The sequence below is a fragment of the Mesoplodon bidens genome (assembly GCF_964165515.1).
Source record: "Mesoplodon bidens genome assembly, chromosome: 20".
Lineage (NCBI taxonomy): Eukaryota > Metazoa > Chordata > Mammalia > Artiodactyla > Ziphiidae > Mesoplodon > Mesoplodon bidens.
The window spans coordinates 30,826,972-30,844,849 of NC_138181.1; the positions used below are offsets into that span (position 1 = coordinate 30,826,972).

A 17,878-nucleotide genomic window follows, 5' to 3' on the forward strand; every position below is an offset into this window, starting at 1 on the left:
AACTTAGATTGAAAGGAATTTGTACTCCAGAAAATGTCATATTTCAAACCAGTGCGAGTGTTTCAGATGCGTTTCCCTCACTAGGCACCCCAGGCGATCATGGTGGGGTGTCGTCATTTGTCTTTGCCCTGAATTTGTGTGTCTCTTTCCAACGTCAGACACCCTCAAACCATTCGGATGATGCAGTCGCCCATTAATTTTTCTCTGGTCTTTTCTGACTGAACAACCTGAAGATTCTCGTTCTTACCCTGGGCTTCGGGCCAGTAGTCCCGCCTTTAAATCCCCCTCAGCACCGTCCTCCATGGGCAGTTCTCACTGGGATTTGTCCAGTGAAAGGAAAGGAGCCATTATTCTAGCTCCTGAATAATCTCAGGTAGAAGCTGGGGAATCAGGTAAAGCATCTCAGGTAGAAGCAGGGGAGCCAGGTAAAGCATCTCAGGTAGAAGCCGGGGAATCAGGTAAAGCATCTCAGGTAGAAGCCGGGGAATCAGGTAAAGCATCTCAGGTAGAAGCCGGGGAGCCAGGTAAAGCATCTCAGGTAGAAGCCGGGGAATCAGGTAAAGCATCTCAGGTAGAAGCCAGGACCCATAGCCAAGTCTGCAATGAGAGGTGGGCAGAAGGTGTCTTCCCTATTGAAGAGGAAATCTGATTCTTTTACTTGCTTTTACTCTGTGAACAATTAGAGGGAAAGGATTAATTTGGTGTTTAAAACAATACTTTTTTATTTACCTGTCAACATAACCGGGGGTGTTCAGGAAGTTGTGCGTGACATCTCAAGCAGTGGAATGAATGACTAATGGACGTGCTGGGCTGAGACAGTGACCAGGTCGTGGCAGCTGTAAGGACACGGCTGGGAGGAGTGACTGGGTGCTGGGGAGCCGAGGGGGTCGGAGGGCAGAGTCTGCCTGCGCAGGGAGACCAGCCCAGGTTTCCGGGCCCTTCCGTGGGCCCCGTCTGTGGCCTCTGCCTGAGCCCTGATTCCACTCACACCTACCCATGCACCCCAGAGCCTTAGCCCTCCCGTGTCAGGGTCACCGCAAGCATCCCCACACACGCTTCCATGTTAACATGTACGGTGCCCCCCGGGGGGTGGGCCCTAAATACAGGAGCAGTGAGGGCGGGGCCGTTCATCCAAGTCCCCTCCAACCACGGGGCAAACACCAGCCCCCCAGGCCCACCCCCGCCTCTGCCCACGAACCCTGGGCCTGGGAGCAGCTGCACGTCACCTGCCCAACTGGGGCTTTTCGTTCTTAAAATTCCCATCCCTCCCTGACCCCGTGCTCTGTAACCTTGCCTTAGCGCTCTGTGTCACTTTGTTGGGTTTCCATTTAAAACCTCTAGACTGGGCTCCTGGGAAATACACTAGCGTCACCACCTAAAAACCTCAGAAGGCATGTCCCGCCATCAACTGCACACACGGAGGCCCTCAGCTCACCCGACGGTCAGGCCCCTGCGTGCACACCTCCTACGACCCCTCCACTAGCCAAAGCTTGATCGTGTCTTTTTTAAATACAGTTGGAACGTTTAGGTTCCCAGGGTGGCTCTCTACCTGGAAATTAAATCTCAGGCTTGAAAATAATGACTTGACCTGCGGAACCATCAAACAAAGCGCAGGCACTACCGTCCCAGACTGAAGGAGGGAAACAGCATCGCCGGAGTTTAGGTGGTTCCCATGCTGTGTGTACCCAGCAGCACCGTCCTGGACACAGGCCTGTGCTGCTGTCCTGGGACAAGGATGTGAGCATGTTACCGAGCTGGGCGCTAGTTTCCAGGACGTTGAGAGGAAGCAGAGTGAGATCAGCTTGAGCCGTTTCCATGAGTCTCGCGGGTACAGCCTCCACGCCTGGGGTTGTCTGAGCTGTAAACAGTCCAGGACGCAAAGGCATCACCTGGAAATGGAGAAAGAGAAAAGACTAATACTCTGAACAGCATGTGAAACTCTTAAGCTCCCCGTCTCTCTTGCACTGGTAATAACTGCCAGCCATCCTTTAAAGTTCTGCCTCGGGGTCCACGGGCTTTCAAGGACATCTTGGGAGTTGGCGGTGTTCCTTAGTGTTTGTAAGAAATAACACAATAAGCTGTTTCCCAAGCATAGTGATTCCCAATGCTGATTTCAAATTAATTATGCTGAAAATGGAAGATGGTAAGTGAAGGTGGGGTTGACCTGTGCTCTCTTTTCTTTTGCGACGTGGCCGTGATGACCTTGGCTGGGTCTCGCCATCACCCGGGCTGTCGGTCTTTCCAGATGAGCGAGGCGGACCTCAATGGGCAGCTCGAGTCGGTGTGTGAATCCGTCTTCAGTGAAGTGGAGTCTCAGGCCATGGACGCCCTGGACCTCCCGGGAGGCTTCCGCACACGGAGTCACAGTTACCTGCGAGCCATTCAAGCTGGTTACTCCCAAGACGATGAACGTATCCCCATGGTGATTCCCTCTGACGTCAGCTCAACTGCCAGACCCACGGCAGGTAAGGGACACCCTCTGACCTTCCGGGGGCACGTAGGGGCATGTGCCACCTGTGTCCTGCGAGGAGTGGGTGTAAGTTACCCTCCAAACGTTTGGACACTTCCCAGTTATGCTTGTGACATGTTCCTGTTTGCAATGGTGTCTTGAAACATTTCTTTCATAGATAACCTTTCTTCTTAGGATGAAATCTGTTGCTTGTCAAGGTACTTTACAATACTCAAGTAGAGTCTTCATAAAGTTTTATATAGGAAAATTTGGAAGGTGATTGTGTTTCAAATACCAAAGATGAACAGATTGCAGGAAAGCCTCAGCTGACGTGCGATGACTCCTAGGGTCCTTCAGCGCGGGTCCACCCTGGTCTCTGTGGCCTGGTGAGCAGATCCATAACCATGATTCAGTGCCACAGAGCAAATCGATTGTTCATGTAAATTCACTCATCTTCTAGGGGCTGTGCAGGTTCAAGGTCACAGTTTCCTTCAGTTCTTAGAGAGAACCACATCCACCCCTTTGAAAATTTACCACCTAAACTAAATATTGCTGCACTATGGTTATTTATACAACACAGTGAATAAGCATGGCCTGGGGACACCCCTAAAACAGCCGGCATCGAAGTCACCGAGCCACATAGAAAGGCCAAGCCAAGCAGCGCAGGCACAAGCAGTGATGCGAGGAGTGTGAGATCTGGACCTGCGGTCGTGTGGGGTAGGGGGAACAGGGACAGATCTGGGAAGAACTGGAGAGAAGCTGGCTCAGGTGACTGCACTGGGGACCAGAGTGGGGGAGGGCCCGCGTCACCACGCCATGGACGGAGCTGGGTGTGTCTGAAGCCAAGACGGTGAGCGCGACTTTGGGGCGACTGCGTGTAATTAAAGTTGCAGGCCTCAGGCCGCTGCTGTAAACCTCTGCTGCCCCACGCAGCACCTGTAGGTGGGACGCAAGGCGAACCAGATTCCAACCCGCTCCATCATCCCTCTAAGACCTTGGGCAGGTTAGCTTTTCAGATTCTCGGTTCTCCGTGGTGTCCAAGAGAAGCGGTAGCTCTGAGTAACTGATTAGGTCAGCCTGAGGATTAGTGAGCAGAGCGCTGTGGGCCTCGGTGATCTTTTTATGTTGTCCTGTGGCCCAGGGTGGAGGTGGTGATGCCCTCCGACAGCTGAGCCCGGGGCCTTCTGAAGAAACGCCGGGAGTCACCGTGGGTGCTGTTCTGGAAGCCCGGCCCTGCGGGAGCCACGCGGGGCTGCAGGGGCGGCCGTCGGGGGCTTGCGGGCGGCAGGACTGCACCCCTTGGGGACCCTGTTGTCCGTGAAGTTGGGGACCGCCCCTCGTAGGGGTGGGAAAAAATGTGGAAAATGAGCAAACTCAGGGAAGTAACGAGGCTTACAGTCCTTGCAGTTTATAAAAACACACTTAAGGGGTAATTACTGATGTAGTCACCCATATTCGCTGAGTGTCTCCTACGAGCAAGTGACAATTAAGCACTCTCCTGGTCTTCAGAAATGCTTTGAAACAATAATTACCTAGTGGGAAATGACTTTATTGTTTACAGAGTTGTCATTCCAGGGAGAATAAAAATAAAACAGGTTTCATAGAGAAAATACAAGAACCAGTGCAGAACTCAGACTAAAATTCTAATTTATGTACATATCATTTTACGAAGTACATTTTTGCATTCCCATCATGTATGCACCAAAAAAAACCCCAAAATGCTTCTCTTTAAAGGTTCTCCTGGATCTTGGCCTAGTTATGGAGTCACAGTTTCCTGAAGACTGTGGTAGAGCCAGAGAGCAGGCGTGCCTTCCAGAGTTAGGGAATGGTCTGGGAAATAAGAGAAGAGATGGAAAACCTTAGGAGAAATATCGAGTTGCCTTGAAATAACTGAAATATCGAATTACAAGTTGCCTTTTTGAAGAAATGTAGGTGCAGATGAATCCTTAATTCCTCCCTTCCCCTGTTTTACTCTAAACATTGTAAACTGAATATTTATATTTCTTTCCTAAATAGAATTGAGATGGCATGCAACAGTAGTCTACTTAATAAGACTGTGAAAAATACCAAAGAAATGAGAAACCTCTGTCTGGAAAAACGTAGAAAAACAAAAGCATCCAACTGAGCAGGATGTACATGCCCACTTTCTATTAAAGCTGAACTTCCAGTTAGATTCAGAGTCTCCTGTCAGAGAGGCAAAAACAGGGTTTCAATGATTTTGTGTTAAAATACTGCTTGGAAGATCATATACATTTAATAGCTATCCTTGGTTGACAGTGTGCATATGTGTTGAGAGAGAGAGATTATTTTGACACATTGATTTTCTTTTATACTTCTAAAATTAGCTTTTGAAAATAATTCCCCAAAAAAGTTATTTTCAAAGACATTCCTGGTGATTATTTTGAAGAATAAGATTTATTTAAATGTTTCTTTTTGAGCTTGAAACAGGAAAGTTGGTGTTCTTTTGTTGTCTCACCTATATGAATGCAAATATGTAATATTAATACAAATATGTAATTATTAATATTAATATTAATAATATTAATTCTAATAATAATTAAATATCAAACATATGCATGAAAGGCTCATTAAGAGCTTTAGAATATGTATTAGGCGTTCTATTTTCTTTATTTTTTTATTTTTTTATACAGCAGGTTCTTATTAGTTATCTATTTTATACATATTAGTGTATACATGTCAATCCCAATCTCCCAATTCATCCCACCACCACCATCCCCCCGCCACCTTCCCCCCTTGGTGTCCATACATTTGTTCTTTACATCTGTGTCTCTATTTCCGCCTTGCAAACTGGTTCATCTGTACCATTTTTCTAGATTCCACATATATGTGTTAATATATGATATTTATTTTTCTCTTTCTGACTTACTTCACTCTGTATGACAGACTCTAGGTCCATCCACGTCTCTACAAATGGCCCAATTTCGTTCCTTTTTATGGCTGAGTAATATTCCATTGTATATATGTGCCACATCTTCTTTATCCATTCATCTGTTGATGGACACTTAGGTTGCTTCCATCTCCTGGCTATTGTAAATAGAGCTGCAATGAACATTGTGGTACATGACTCTTTTTGGATTATGGTTTTCTCAGGGTATATGCCCAATAGTGGGATTGCTAGGTCATATGGTAGTTCTATTTTTAGTTTTTTAAGGAACTTCCATACTGTTCTCCATAGTGGCTGTATCAATTTACATTCCCACCAACAGTGCAAGAGGGTTCCCTTTTCTCCACACCTTCTCCAGCATTTGTTGTTTGTAGATTTTCTGATGCTAGGCATTCTATTTTCAGCCTTGCCAGGTTCATGCTGCTAGTAAATGTTTTGCTTGTTTGGGGGGCTTGAGTTCACCGTTTTTTCCCTCAACCCTTCAAGGCGGTGGTGATTCAGCTGAAACAGACGCTTGCAATCTCATCTCCAGGGAGCTGAAATAGGACCAGAATCCACTGCTCAGCCCTGGGACCTGCAACCATGGGCGTATCTCCATCCCACTGTTTCTCTTGTTACGAAAAAACCCACTTACTGATTAGGGTCCTCTCGCTAAATGAAGTGGCTTTGAAAACATCTACTTTCATTTCACACATGGTTTCTTTCTCATCTGGAAATGATTTATCAGATAAATTTACTTGTCTAAATATGCATTTCACCCGATTTTCCTAGGGAGAGAAGGTTATTGATATCATGGAGGAAAACTCTATAAAATTAGATTATACTCATTTTTCTCTGGGTCAGAAATTGTCTCAACATATGTCAGAACTGATTCCAGAAGTCATTACAAGGAAGGGAAAATCCATACAAAGCACGACAGAGGAAACAGCCATAAACCTTGTTTTATTTGGTTGTTTGTTTGTATAGTACCTTGTCCCTGAAGCATACATCATGATTTCCAGTTCCCAAGACAGCCTCCATTGTGTGCAATCGGGCACCTTCCTAAGCTCTGGCCACGTGACTCCAGCCTGTTCCCCCATGACGTCCCCTCCAACTCCCACCCTCCTTCCTGCCTCGAGCCAGGACCCTTTGGGATTCCATGGGGCCATCACAATAGCAGGAGTGATCAGTCACTATAAGAAATAACTGTTTAACTTGTGGAGAAGTGAACCAGTCAGATTTAACTTTTAACATCCTACGCCCTGAATAATCAGTGATTCAATAAATGAATTCATGCTTGCATAAAGAAATGGATGGATGAGTGAATCATTCAGCTGGATTTTAGGATCCTGCAGAGATCCAAGCTCTGTGGGGCCGACCCCTCAGGCCTCCCAGGCAGCCCGCCCCCTGCACCTGCGCCCCGCTCTTTGCTGCGCACCTGGCCGTGCTCACCTGGAGCTCTGCTTAGCCCTGCAGCTGGTCCCCTAAGTGCCTTCTCACCCACCCTCCACCCAACTTTCTGAAAGTTCAGCCTGGTCCAGCACTGCCCACCTGGTACCCCCATGGTTTTGTGGCTTCCATGAGCCGAGGCGACAGTGTCTGCAGCCAGTGTGTGACCTGGATTGACCCGGCCCGGCCCCCAGCCGCCCTCTCACCCCCTCCCCTGGCACTCACCCCTCCTCACAGTCTCTCACTTCTGGGCTTTGGCATATCCTATTTGCTGAGACCAGAATTTGCTGTTTCGGATTTTTTTTTTTTTTTTTTTTTTTTTGCCTAATTCTTAGCGATGCTTTCAGAGTCAACCCAGGAATCATTTCCTCCAGGAAGCCTTCACTGATTTGCTCTTCATCTCATTCCTTCCCTCCTACCCCCCTATCAGATGCGTTCCAACAAAAGTACATGTTTACTAAAACAAAAAAATCCTAATTTTCATTTATGTTTAAAATGTACTGGGAATTCCCTGGCAGTCCAGTGGTTAGGACTCCACGCTTTCACTGCCGAGGGCCCAGGTTCAATCCCTGGTCGGGGAACTAAGATCCCACAAGCCGTGAGCTTGGCCACAAAAAAATTAAAAAATTTAAAAAATGTACTTCCCTTTTAAAGATATAGAGATATGAGATGGCAAAACATTTAGGCCACGGTAGCAAATTATATTTACTATTTGCGTATACTTACATCCGCTCATAAATATGTTTAGAAAGCATCGATACTATGGCTTTTATTTCTTAAAATATGTTAGTTAAAAAAACATTAAATTAAAACAAGTTATTTAAATTCACAAAATTATAAAATATTCTAAGAACTTTGAAAAGAAAATAATTTTGCTCTCAGGAAGAAGGAGTGTAGCAATGCTTTTCAATCAAATCACTCACTGTCAGGATTTAGTTTTCTTGCCTTGCGATGAGGTAGAAAAGAATTAACACTGGAAATCAGAGAAATGTGTCCATAAAGTCCTGTATGTACACAGAGTTTATTATCTGGACTTAATAATTTTCCATACATTATCTTTAAAATGCACTTGTTACTTTTGCAACTTCATATTTTTCTTCTTTGCTTATAGTTTCCAAGAAACACTTTGAAAATTTAATGTGGTGTATTTGGACTTATACAAAATGGTTTCCTGTTAGGTATTTCTATTTTCTGGAGAATTGGCCTTTAAGAAAAATTATCCTTTGAAGCATCGTTCAGAAAGGGAAGAGGAGACTTCCTGAAACCTCTTTGTCTCATGCTATCACTGTCTTTCCCATTCTGTTTGCTAGTGGTTGGTTGATTTTTGCTTTGGACTAGTGGTTGAGGACTAAGGCATTTCCAACTGAGGAACGGTGGAAAATTCTGTGTGTGATACCGGTGATGGTTAAGTTTATGTGTCAACTTGCCAGGCTTGGATGTTTAGTCAAACGTCATTCTGGGTGTTTCTGTGAGGGTGTTTCTTTGACAAGTTAACTTTTGAGTGAATAGACTGAGTGAAGCAGATGGCCCTCCCTAATGTGGGTGGGCCATGCCCAATCAGTTGAAGGCCTGAACAGAACAAAAGCTGACCTTCCCCTGAGTAGGAGAGGATTCCCCCTGCCCGACTGTAGGAAATCTGCTTTTTCCTACCTTAGAACTTGAACTGAAACATCAGCTTTTCCTGGGTCTTGGGCCTGCTGGCCTTCGGACTGGAACTTACCCATCAGCTGTCTCTCCCAGCTGGCTGACTGGCCCCCCAGACCTCCGGTCCTGACAGCCCCCATAGTCACATGAGCCAATTCCTCACACTAAACCTCTTTCTCTATGTATGGATACATTCTCTTGGTCTGTTTCTCTGGACAGACGTGACTAATACAGTATCTCCAAAGAATATTTCTTCAGGTTTTGTATTTTAAATGGTCAGAGTATTTACACAGAGAATTTTCACCAGCAGGCCTTCTCTCTCTCTGGCAAAAACCTGGACTTTAATGAGATGGATCAGAATCTTCTGTCCTTGTGGCTGGGGGGACGGGGCAGCGGGGGAGGGTTCATTAAGATGAAAGGTGTTTTCACAGATGTTGATAAGCTACGTTTGAAAATGATCAATCAGGTAGATCTAAAAGTATGAAAACACTATTCGTTTCAGAAAGCCGGTGGTTACCAACAATCACATGACAGGTTTTAGGCACGTCCAGGGAGCTGGCCTACAGGACAGTGTGCTCCCTGTAGACATGCGTGGCCCAGGCTTACACCCAAGGCAGCAAATGCTACCTTCTGGGGGCCACACCCTTCCCTGGGGCCCGGGGACATCAGAGAAAAGAAGTCCCACTTGGCGGTTCAGGTGAGTCCCTGAGAGTGTCCCCGCTGCCGGGACTGGGTTGGCACTGGATGGGTGACTCGTTAACCAGGGCTGTCAGCGTGCATGAGCCAGAGGGCAAGTGAAATTCTGGTCTAGGAAGAGAACCGAGGGTGGCAGCCAGAGAAGCCAGTTTCCATCACCATAAAGGAGGGAGTGAGAGGCCCAGCATCAGAAGCAACCAAGAGACAGCTGGCTGAGGGAGGGCCCAGGACTCAGCAGAAACAGAGCTGCAGGGCCCGGAGCTCATCCTGACTGCTGGGTTAAGGGCATGTAGTTTCCAGGGAGAAGGTTCCCATCCTCACCTGGTGGGTCTGCAGCTGACGCCCTGCAGGAAACTATAACAAGGAAGCTGGCAACAGTCTCCCCACAGAGGCCACGGGCTCCAGAATTGAGGTCCCCAACCTGGAATCCATGGGCCCCTGGGGGTCCCTAATATATCCGGGAATTCGGGGCCACATGAACTGAGCTGGGATAAAAAGTGGACCTTTATTTTTTCTGACGTCTAACTGTAACTCACAATGCCCTGGGTTAGGAATGCTACGGAACACGCTCACATTAGCAGTGCGTCTGACTCAGAGTGCGGGAGTGTCAGTTCAGAGTCGCCCTACGATTCCTGCAGGGATCTTGAAACACCGTTTACGCTCATCAGGCTTTGAAATTACGGTAGTTATTAGTCCCGTTGCCGGATCTCATCATGTACTGCATTAATAGACGCGAACACATCACAGACATTTTTAACATTTTGATGATTATATTTTGATGTAATTGTTTAATCCTCTGCATTTTAGTTTTTGAATTTAAAACGTTATCTTGAGAAGGAGGGTGTCGGCTTGACCGAGCTGCTGACAGGTGACAGCCCAGGTTAGGTATCACAGTGGGATTTCTCTGCTCGATACATGCAGTTTTCAGTATTTGCAGCATTGGGTTTTCTTATAGATAATCGATATCAGAAATTATTTTAACTTTTACTGTTGACTGTCTTTCCTCCACTGCCATGAGAGCAAAGCACCTTTAGGGGCTGTTAAACACTGTATCAGAAACTTCTAGAACAGGGGCTGGAGTTTACCACCCACGAGTGTTCAGTTTGCATCAGAGGACACAGCACACAGCAGGGGGACAGTGTGCATCCAAAGAGGCCCCTCACTGCTCGTCACACAGAACACGCCTTCTGACAGCAGCAGGAGCAGCACGTGTGCAAACACCGCGGGGCGAGAAGGCCCGAGGTCTGCCCGGGGTGGGGTCTTTCATGGCGTGCTGGCCACACGGGCACCTGCAGCTATATGACCAGTCTTACCCCACCAGGCTCTGGTGAAACCAGCTGGAGATCACAAATGCCACTGTCACTACTAAGCAGGGCTGCTGCTCACAGGCTGGCACATGCTGCCCAAGACAGTGCACAAACCCATGGTTCTGGGGCATCGTTGGTCTTTAGTTACTGTATTTCCTAGTATCAGCCAAGGTCAGGACCACACTTGGGCACTTTGGGATTTGCTGCAGCTGAGTTTAGATTTGCCCAGTCTCCTGATCTGTACCCCTGGGCTGTACAGGACTCAGTAAATATTTGTTGAATGTAAGAATGGTTGACTTGAGAATTTACAGTGTATAAAATATTTAAATCTATTTGCACTCACTTAATATTTAAAATTCAGTATTTAAACTCGCCCTCTGCTAAGCCCTTCCCTCAGACCTCTCGTTCAGCTTTTTCTCTCGGATGTTTTCTTTTTTTTTTTTTTTAACATCTTTATTGGAGTATAATTGCTTTACAATGGGGTGTTAGTTTCTGCTTTATAACAAAGTGAATCAGTTGTACATATACATATGTTCCCATATCTCTTACCTCTTGCGTCTCCCTCCCACCCTCCCTATCCCACCCCTCTAGGTGGTCACACAGCACCGAGCTGATCTCCCTGTGCTATGCGGCTGCTTCCCACTAGCTATCTACCTTACGTTTGGTAGTGTATATATGTCCATGCCACTCTCTCGCTTTGTCACAGCTTACCCTTCCCCCTCCCCATATCCTCAAGTCCATTCTCTAGTAAGTCTGTGTCTTTATTCCCGTCTTACCCCTAGGTTCTTCATGACATTTTTTTTCTTATATTCCATATATATGTGTTAGCATATGGTATTTGTCTTTCTCTTTCTGACTTACTTCACTCTGACAGACTCTAGGTCCATCCACCTCACTACAAATAACTCAATTTCGTTTCCTTTTATGGCTGAGTAATATTCCATTGTGTTTTTCCCTGGAAGGTACCAACTCATGGTACCCACCGACTTCTTTATCAGATATTCAGTGTGACATGTGAGTGGATCACCTACAACTTAGCTGTGTAAGAAATAACACAGTAGTTTATTTTTCTTAAATCAGTTTAATACCAATTCTGAGTGTCCCACCCCTCCTGCCTGATATTCAGCCTTGGTCATTTGGGGGTGAACCCAGGGTATTACAAGGCCAGAACTCCCATGTGGCATCAAGGCATCTGGAGGCCCCCGGTCATGGATACCCGCTGCCCTAAGGTCTCCGTGTCCCTTTCCGCATGGCCTCAGGGTTCTTGGGCCTCCACTGCATGGTCAGGACTCAGCTTCCCAGAGACCCACAGGTTCTCCTCCTGCCGGCATTCTCTGCAGACCTCTGCTCTCTGCCCTCTCCCCGCTGACCCCTGGGCAACCTCTACTGAGTCTAGGATTTTACCAAAGTCAAGGCAAGGTTAAGCTGGAGTTGCCTTCCCCCAACAAAATCTTTGCAGAGAGGAACCCCAGAGCTGCTTGCAATGGCAAAGGATTGCGGGAAAAAACATACAAATAATATCCCGAAGTTTTATCCTGCAATGTAGGTCAAGTGCAGAGGTTTTCCCAGAATGGCAGCAACCCATGCCTGTTAATTACTCCTCATATGACATCTGAGCACTTCTGAAAAGAGGTCCTTAGTGGCCCGCTAATTGCAAAATCATTTCAGGTGATCCTTCCAATTTTGATTTTGATTCCCTGAAAAGGTAAGAATTATTCAGGCATGTAAACTGAATTTGAGTGAACTGCCTTTCTCTAGCACTGAGGATGTCCAAAAGCCAAATACACATAGCTCAAAATATTTTTTAAGTGAGGAAAAAATTCCACCACTAACTTCCTTTTGCCTTTACAAAGATACTGGAGCTATTCAAAACTCAACCTTATAGTTAGTGCTTGCTGGTTATCATTTATTTTCAGTAGAGGTATGAGGCCAAAACAGAATTTGTTTAGGCCATTTTAACATTCCCAAGTTTGGAGGAAGAGATTGAATGAGGTTGAGATTGATCTTTCAACCCCTGTTCAGAAGCCAAAAAAAGTAGAGTGCTACACACATATACATAGTGGGCTTGCTTTATGGTTTTAGGGATTTGGGTTATATCTGCCTGGATTCCTTTCAAATGACAGATAGGTGGCAGTGAAACATAGTAAGGAAATAGTTCTATAGAGCATAGGAAACACATATTCATATGTGTAAATCATTCCTTTATAAAATAATTAATTACATGGGATTTATTTCATCCTAACATAGCCACTAAGCTGCAGAGCCATGCTGTGCTTTTTAAACACAAATAATGGGAGCGCTTTGAAATTCCCAGTGGATTTATCATAAAGAACATTTGTACTTCTGTTTACCCGTTTATTACTTTTTGGAAGCCAAGAAGGAGAGGGATAAGGATTGATCGTATCCAGTGTTACCATGAGTGTAAGATATAAAAAGGAAAAGGTTCGCCAGCTAAGGAACAGTGCTCATTTCTGGCATGAACAGGTGTAGGTCCGCTGAATTCCTGGAGAAAGACCCATACGGCAAATATGGGGCAAGGCCACCTTTCCAGTTCTTTAAAATGTCTGTGTGTGCTGTGATCACTTTCTCTAATGGACAGTTGGTGTTTTCTTTATCGGTTTATGGGTTTATAGCAGGTCTTTCCTGCACTGCCATTTTGATCAGTCACACAATCAACGGAATCAAATCCACAGATTTTTATTTTGTGTCTAATGTCTCTAAAGTACTAAAGAGCTGCTTCATGAAATGAAGGGAAACAGAATTTGAAATAGATTTAGAAGCTCTGGACACATCTGCAGATAGCTAATCACCATGCTCAAATTTTCTCTGCTAATACTTGGTAGTTAATATTTGATCCCTTCTACTTATTAATGGCGAGTTATTACCAAGTGGGCTATGATTCATGAAATGCTCAAAGTTCTCTTTTCTTCTGAATATTTACGGCATGAACTTAGATCTTAGATCTTAACTGTGGGACAGAGAAGTCTCCTCCCACATACTCCTTCCTGAAGACTGAGGCTTAGTTGTCACTGTGAGGGAATTTTCTAAAAGACTTGTACTAGGTGGCAGACGGTACCGAAAGGAAATGAGTTACTTTGTCACTTGCGGTTATTGAAGAGGCAGGTGCTGTGTGCTTCTCAAAGGATGCTCAGAGCCTACATCTGCATCCCTTGTATGTAGATGACAGGAGCGTGGGGACAGTCTCTGAAGCAGAGATACTGGGGAAAGGACAGATACAGGCTCCATTACTATTGCTCCAAATCTAGGTCTCCATACCCACTTCCGCCAAGAAAATCCCCGCTCAGCCTAATTCTGGCCTCACACGGCAAGTATCTGGGTAGTAGTGCTAACAGAGAAACCCGTTCACTCTCTCAAACCTACAACCCAAGGTCCAAGTGCTGAAGCCAATAGGATTGACAGGTGTCCTGCGTGGCTGAAACGGGGAACCAGCTAGGTTCCATGTGCCGTGTGTTCAGTGGGCAGCCCTGAGGCTGGCAGAAATGAGCGAGACCTGTCACAGCAGCAGGAAAGTCCCCTGGGAGTCCAGGGTCCTCAGCGGCAAGCCGAGAGCATCTTCCAGCTCAGCTCAGCTCAGCTCTTGATCAGCGACCCCAGCGTCCCTGGTCCTCAGTCAAGCGTCAGCTCCATCGTCTGGGAGGCCCAAAGCCCCAGGGTGCCCAGAGGGTGGAGGCCACAGAGGCAGCTGTGGGCAGCTGGACCTCCATCCCTCCCGAGGATGGTCTGCGTGGCCCTTTGGCTCCAGCCTGCAGTGCTCGGCCACCAGACGCCTCACACGCAGCCCTGATGTCTTTGTTCACTGCGCGAATCCACAGAACCACTGGTGCAGGTGGAGTCTTCTCCTCACTGAGAGTTAAACGCAGGAAAATGCCTGATTGACTGGGCACCTGCCAGGCTGCAGAAAAACTTCTGTTTCTAGTCTCAGTCTGGATTTGCGCTCATCAGAACCAAATACGAAAGGTTAGGGAGAAGAAAGATGGATGCTGTCCTGCAGGTGTGGACGCCCACGGCAAGCCCCGCCCACTGTCCTGCAGGTGTGGACGCCCACGGCAAGCCCTGCCCACACTCCAGGCACATAGAGGCCCTGCCTGTGGCTGGAGATCAGGGAGTTCCTTTTCTGAAGCCCCATTTGAATGATTCCTCTTTTCCCTTCAGTTAAGTTGGCTTTTTTTCTAGTCATACATTCATTAACATGCAGGTGTGGAATTTAGAGATGTTTGTGTTTCTTTCTCTCTCTCCTTTAGGAAAATAATTCCAAGAACCTGGTGCTAACTGAATATTAAACTAGACCCCAGGTTTAGGCAGAAAAGTCAGTTGGGTTTTATACACATCGTGGTACTTTTCACAAACATGTCATGAAGCTGCACTTGGAGTCTGTCACCTAGAGCATCCTGTGTGTTTTAATGATGCGTCTGGCTCAGCGTCTGCTCTCCTGGGACAAAAGACCAGGAAAGCCGGGATTTCCTCACTGTTGGGTCCCCAGGGCCTGGAATGTGCTAAACACTGAAGAAATACTTGCTGAGTTTTTAACAAAAACAATGAACAAACGGGTTAATTAGTAAGGGATGTTTTTCTCTCTGAGCTGCCCTCAGGTGGTAGCACTGTCCCCAGTGCAGGTGCTTTTCACTCTGTGATTGATGTTACGAGTTTAGAACTGAGAATAAAACTTTTTATGTAACGCTGACAGCACACTGCAGTCACCAGCAAACATCCAGGGACCCATGGATCAGCAAACCAGTCCTTTGTGGGGACTCATTTAGAACTTCTTTGTGCTTCATTACAGACTCTGCATCATCTATTTTCCAGCTCCAGGTGTCAGGACCAGGTTTTCTTTTTAATAAAGAATGTCGTGGGAGGTGGAGCCCAGGAATGGCAGGCAGCTGGCAGACCGACACGTTGCCAGCCGTTTCTGAAAAGCACAGTAAATGGCCACTTTGGTCCAGGTCTCATCTCCTCCCTGTTTTATCTCAAGGCCGGGCTCTGGGATGACTCACTGTGCAGTCTCCATGCCAACCTCTTCTCTCAATGCACCCTCTCCTGCAGGCCAGGGAGGGACATGATATCCTGGAGATTGGAGGCTGCAGTGAGCCCTTCACGCTGTTAGAGGCCCCTGGTTTTCAGGGTCCCATTATTAATGGGGAATTCAGAGCAGATATAGTTCCATGGCCAGGACGAAGCAGGAGTTTACAGACACGTTGTGTTTGCACAGTATTTGTCCTTGTGCTGGGTCTGCGAGCTTTGTAAGGGAGTAGGATCCTTCCCTTTGCAGAAGGTGAGCGGGGCCTGGAGCCCCATGGCCGCTGACAGCGGTGCCAGAATAGGGCCAGGGTCTCACTGCATCCAGGCAGAGCCACTACACCCCATCCCACGCCCCTAGTGGCCACCAGCATCCTGGCCACACGAGCTGTTCATGTTCAAACTGTTAGTGGTTACTGATTCAAGCAGGCTCAGAAAGGTCACCGGGAAGCCCCCAGCCGGGAGCTCTGATTTATTGGCACAGCTGACTGCTTGATCTCAACACGGCACACACAGAAGATGCCTCTGACGCTTGTCCTGTGTGTCAGGATCAATGACTGTGTATCTGTTTCTACTACAGTCACCTTGAGATTGTGACTATGTTGTCCATATTAGAGGTTTGGGGGTCTTCCAACCTTCTTATGGAACTTTCTGGGAGAAGTAGACAATATTTAGCATGTATTCATTAGACGCTGAGCATCAGTAGGTGTAACTAGCTCAGAAGTTATGGGTTGATTTTACCCTTGCAAGTAGCATCAGCTTTATCATTTTATCTGTTTTTTCATTGGAAGGTCATTTTCTTTCCTTGAGTCAAGAGACAGTAGTGTGGCAACTCTGGATGCTTCAACTCCAGTGGGTCACAGCTACATACTCCTTATTTGCCGTGAGCAGACATGAAAATCAGTGATTTCACCATCAGACAAAACCCCACCCAAGAATTACCCCCTCCCACATCTTGATGGTAAAAATACAATTCTGGCACAACTTTAATGTAGACTTTAGTCACGATTAAACATCCCAAGTAAAACAAAGAGCAGCCCACATATTGCTTGTGAGGACAGGACAGTGCCATCCACTACTTGAGCTGCAAATTCTCCACAAACAGATTGACCCAAGTCACCCAGTTGTGTCCCTGTGATTGGTCTGTCAGCTTTTCCACTGAAATAAACCATGCTTTTCAAAAATGTTTTTCATCTAAGTTTAAAGCCTCCCATTCTCAAAAGACGCGGGACACAGTTGGGTCACACTGGACACTTGATTTGGGTAGGGGGGAGAGACCCCCTCTGCTGCCCGTACGTTTTCATCGTTTTGTCTTGTTATCTGATCTCTATAAGCTCAGCGCTTGCTGTCATTATAATCAATTCCCTGTTGTGTTACCCTTTTGTTTACTGCCTGGGCCCTTGAACACTCAGAATTCTGTACTTAGAAAGTTTATCTGATTCTTCACATCCTTAAAAGTTGGCTCATTCTCAGTTTTTCTTCAGAAAATCCAAGTTCTTCCTGTGGAAAGTGAGTTTTAAATATTTAAAATGAAAACAGGAAGTGTCTCAAACCGTGAAACAGTTGTCATCACGTCATTTTACTGTCTGCAAGATGTTAGATGCCGGTTAGACTATAATTTCTTGCTAATTAACACAGCCGAGGTAGATGTCTGTGCCACCAGCCCATCAATGTTGCCCCAGAACTTGGGGGACCCAGGCAAGTTTTTGTAACTTTAGGGAAACCACTGTGTGCACGCCAGTGGGATAAGACTTCTGTGTCCTGTTTGATTTACACTTATGTTTTGAGACTAACATTAATTAAAGTGTCAAAATAGCTTTAATCTTTTATGACGAATCTTTGCCTTTGGTTTGGTTTCTCCAATATCCAGACTCTCATTAGACATTCATGGGCTTGATGACTGTAATTCCTTTTATGCTCTTATCTTTGAAGTTCTAATTAAGAGTGCAGTGAATTTAAGTGTCGCTGTTATATTCAAATAGAACGGCGATGCCTGACTTTTGAAAAATATTTTATCTTGATTACGTATTTATATGACAGAATGCTAATCTTTAAATTTCCTTTTTGGCTTGCAAATGACTTGTAAGGACTGAATTCAGAAATGGTGTCCAGAATTCCAGGTGTGGAGGGGTAACTAGGCACGCATTTAAAGTAACGATGTATTCACATTTGAGATTATGCAGAGCCGTGTGGAAGTATAGACTGAGCAGCAGTGTATTTCATCCCATTCAAGTTCGTTTACCTCCAATAAAATGTGTTTCTCCAAATTCTCCTTCAAAAGATTTGCTAACCCAACACTTTGAAGACCTAAAGGGAAGTCCTTATGATTGATGTCCTCTGCTTTATGTCATCTGTTGAACAGATGGGGGGTTGCTCATACTGATTCGACTTTGCCTGGAGAAAACCTCTAGACCA

The 17,878-nt window shown here is 46.0% G+C and overlaps 1 protein-coding gene across 1 annotated transcript in view; it reads left to right on the plus strand.

The window, feature by feature from the left end:
- DLGAP2 (DLG associated protein 2) overlaps positions 1-17,878 on the plus strand; it is a gene marked incomplete at its 3' end in the record, with an annotated part of 747,505 nt that overhangs the window by 694,920 nt on the left and 34,707 nt on the right. The window contains exon 9 of the mRNA XM_081221055.1: positions 2,246-2,465. Coding sequence (XP_081077181.1) covers positions 2,246-2,465 — 220 coding nt within the window. The remainder of the gene's footprint in view (positions 1-2,245; positions 2,466-17,878) is intronic.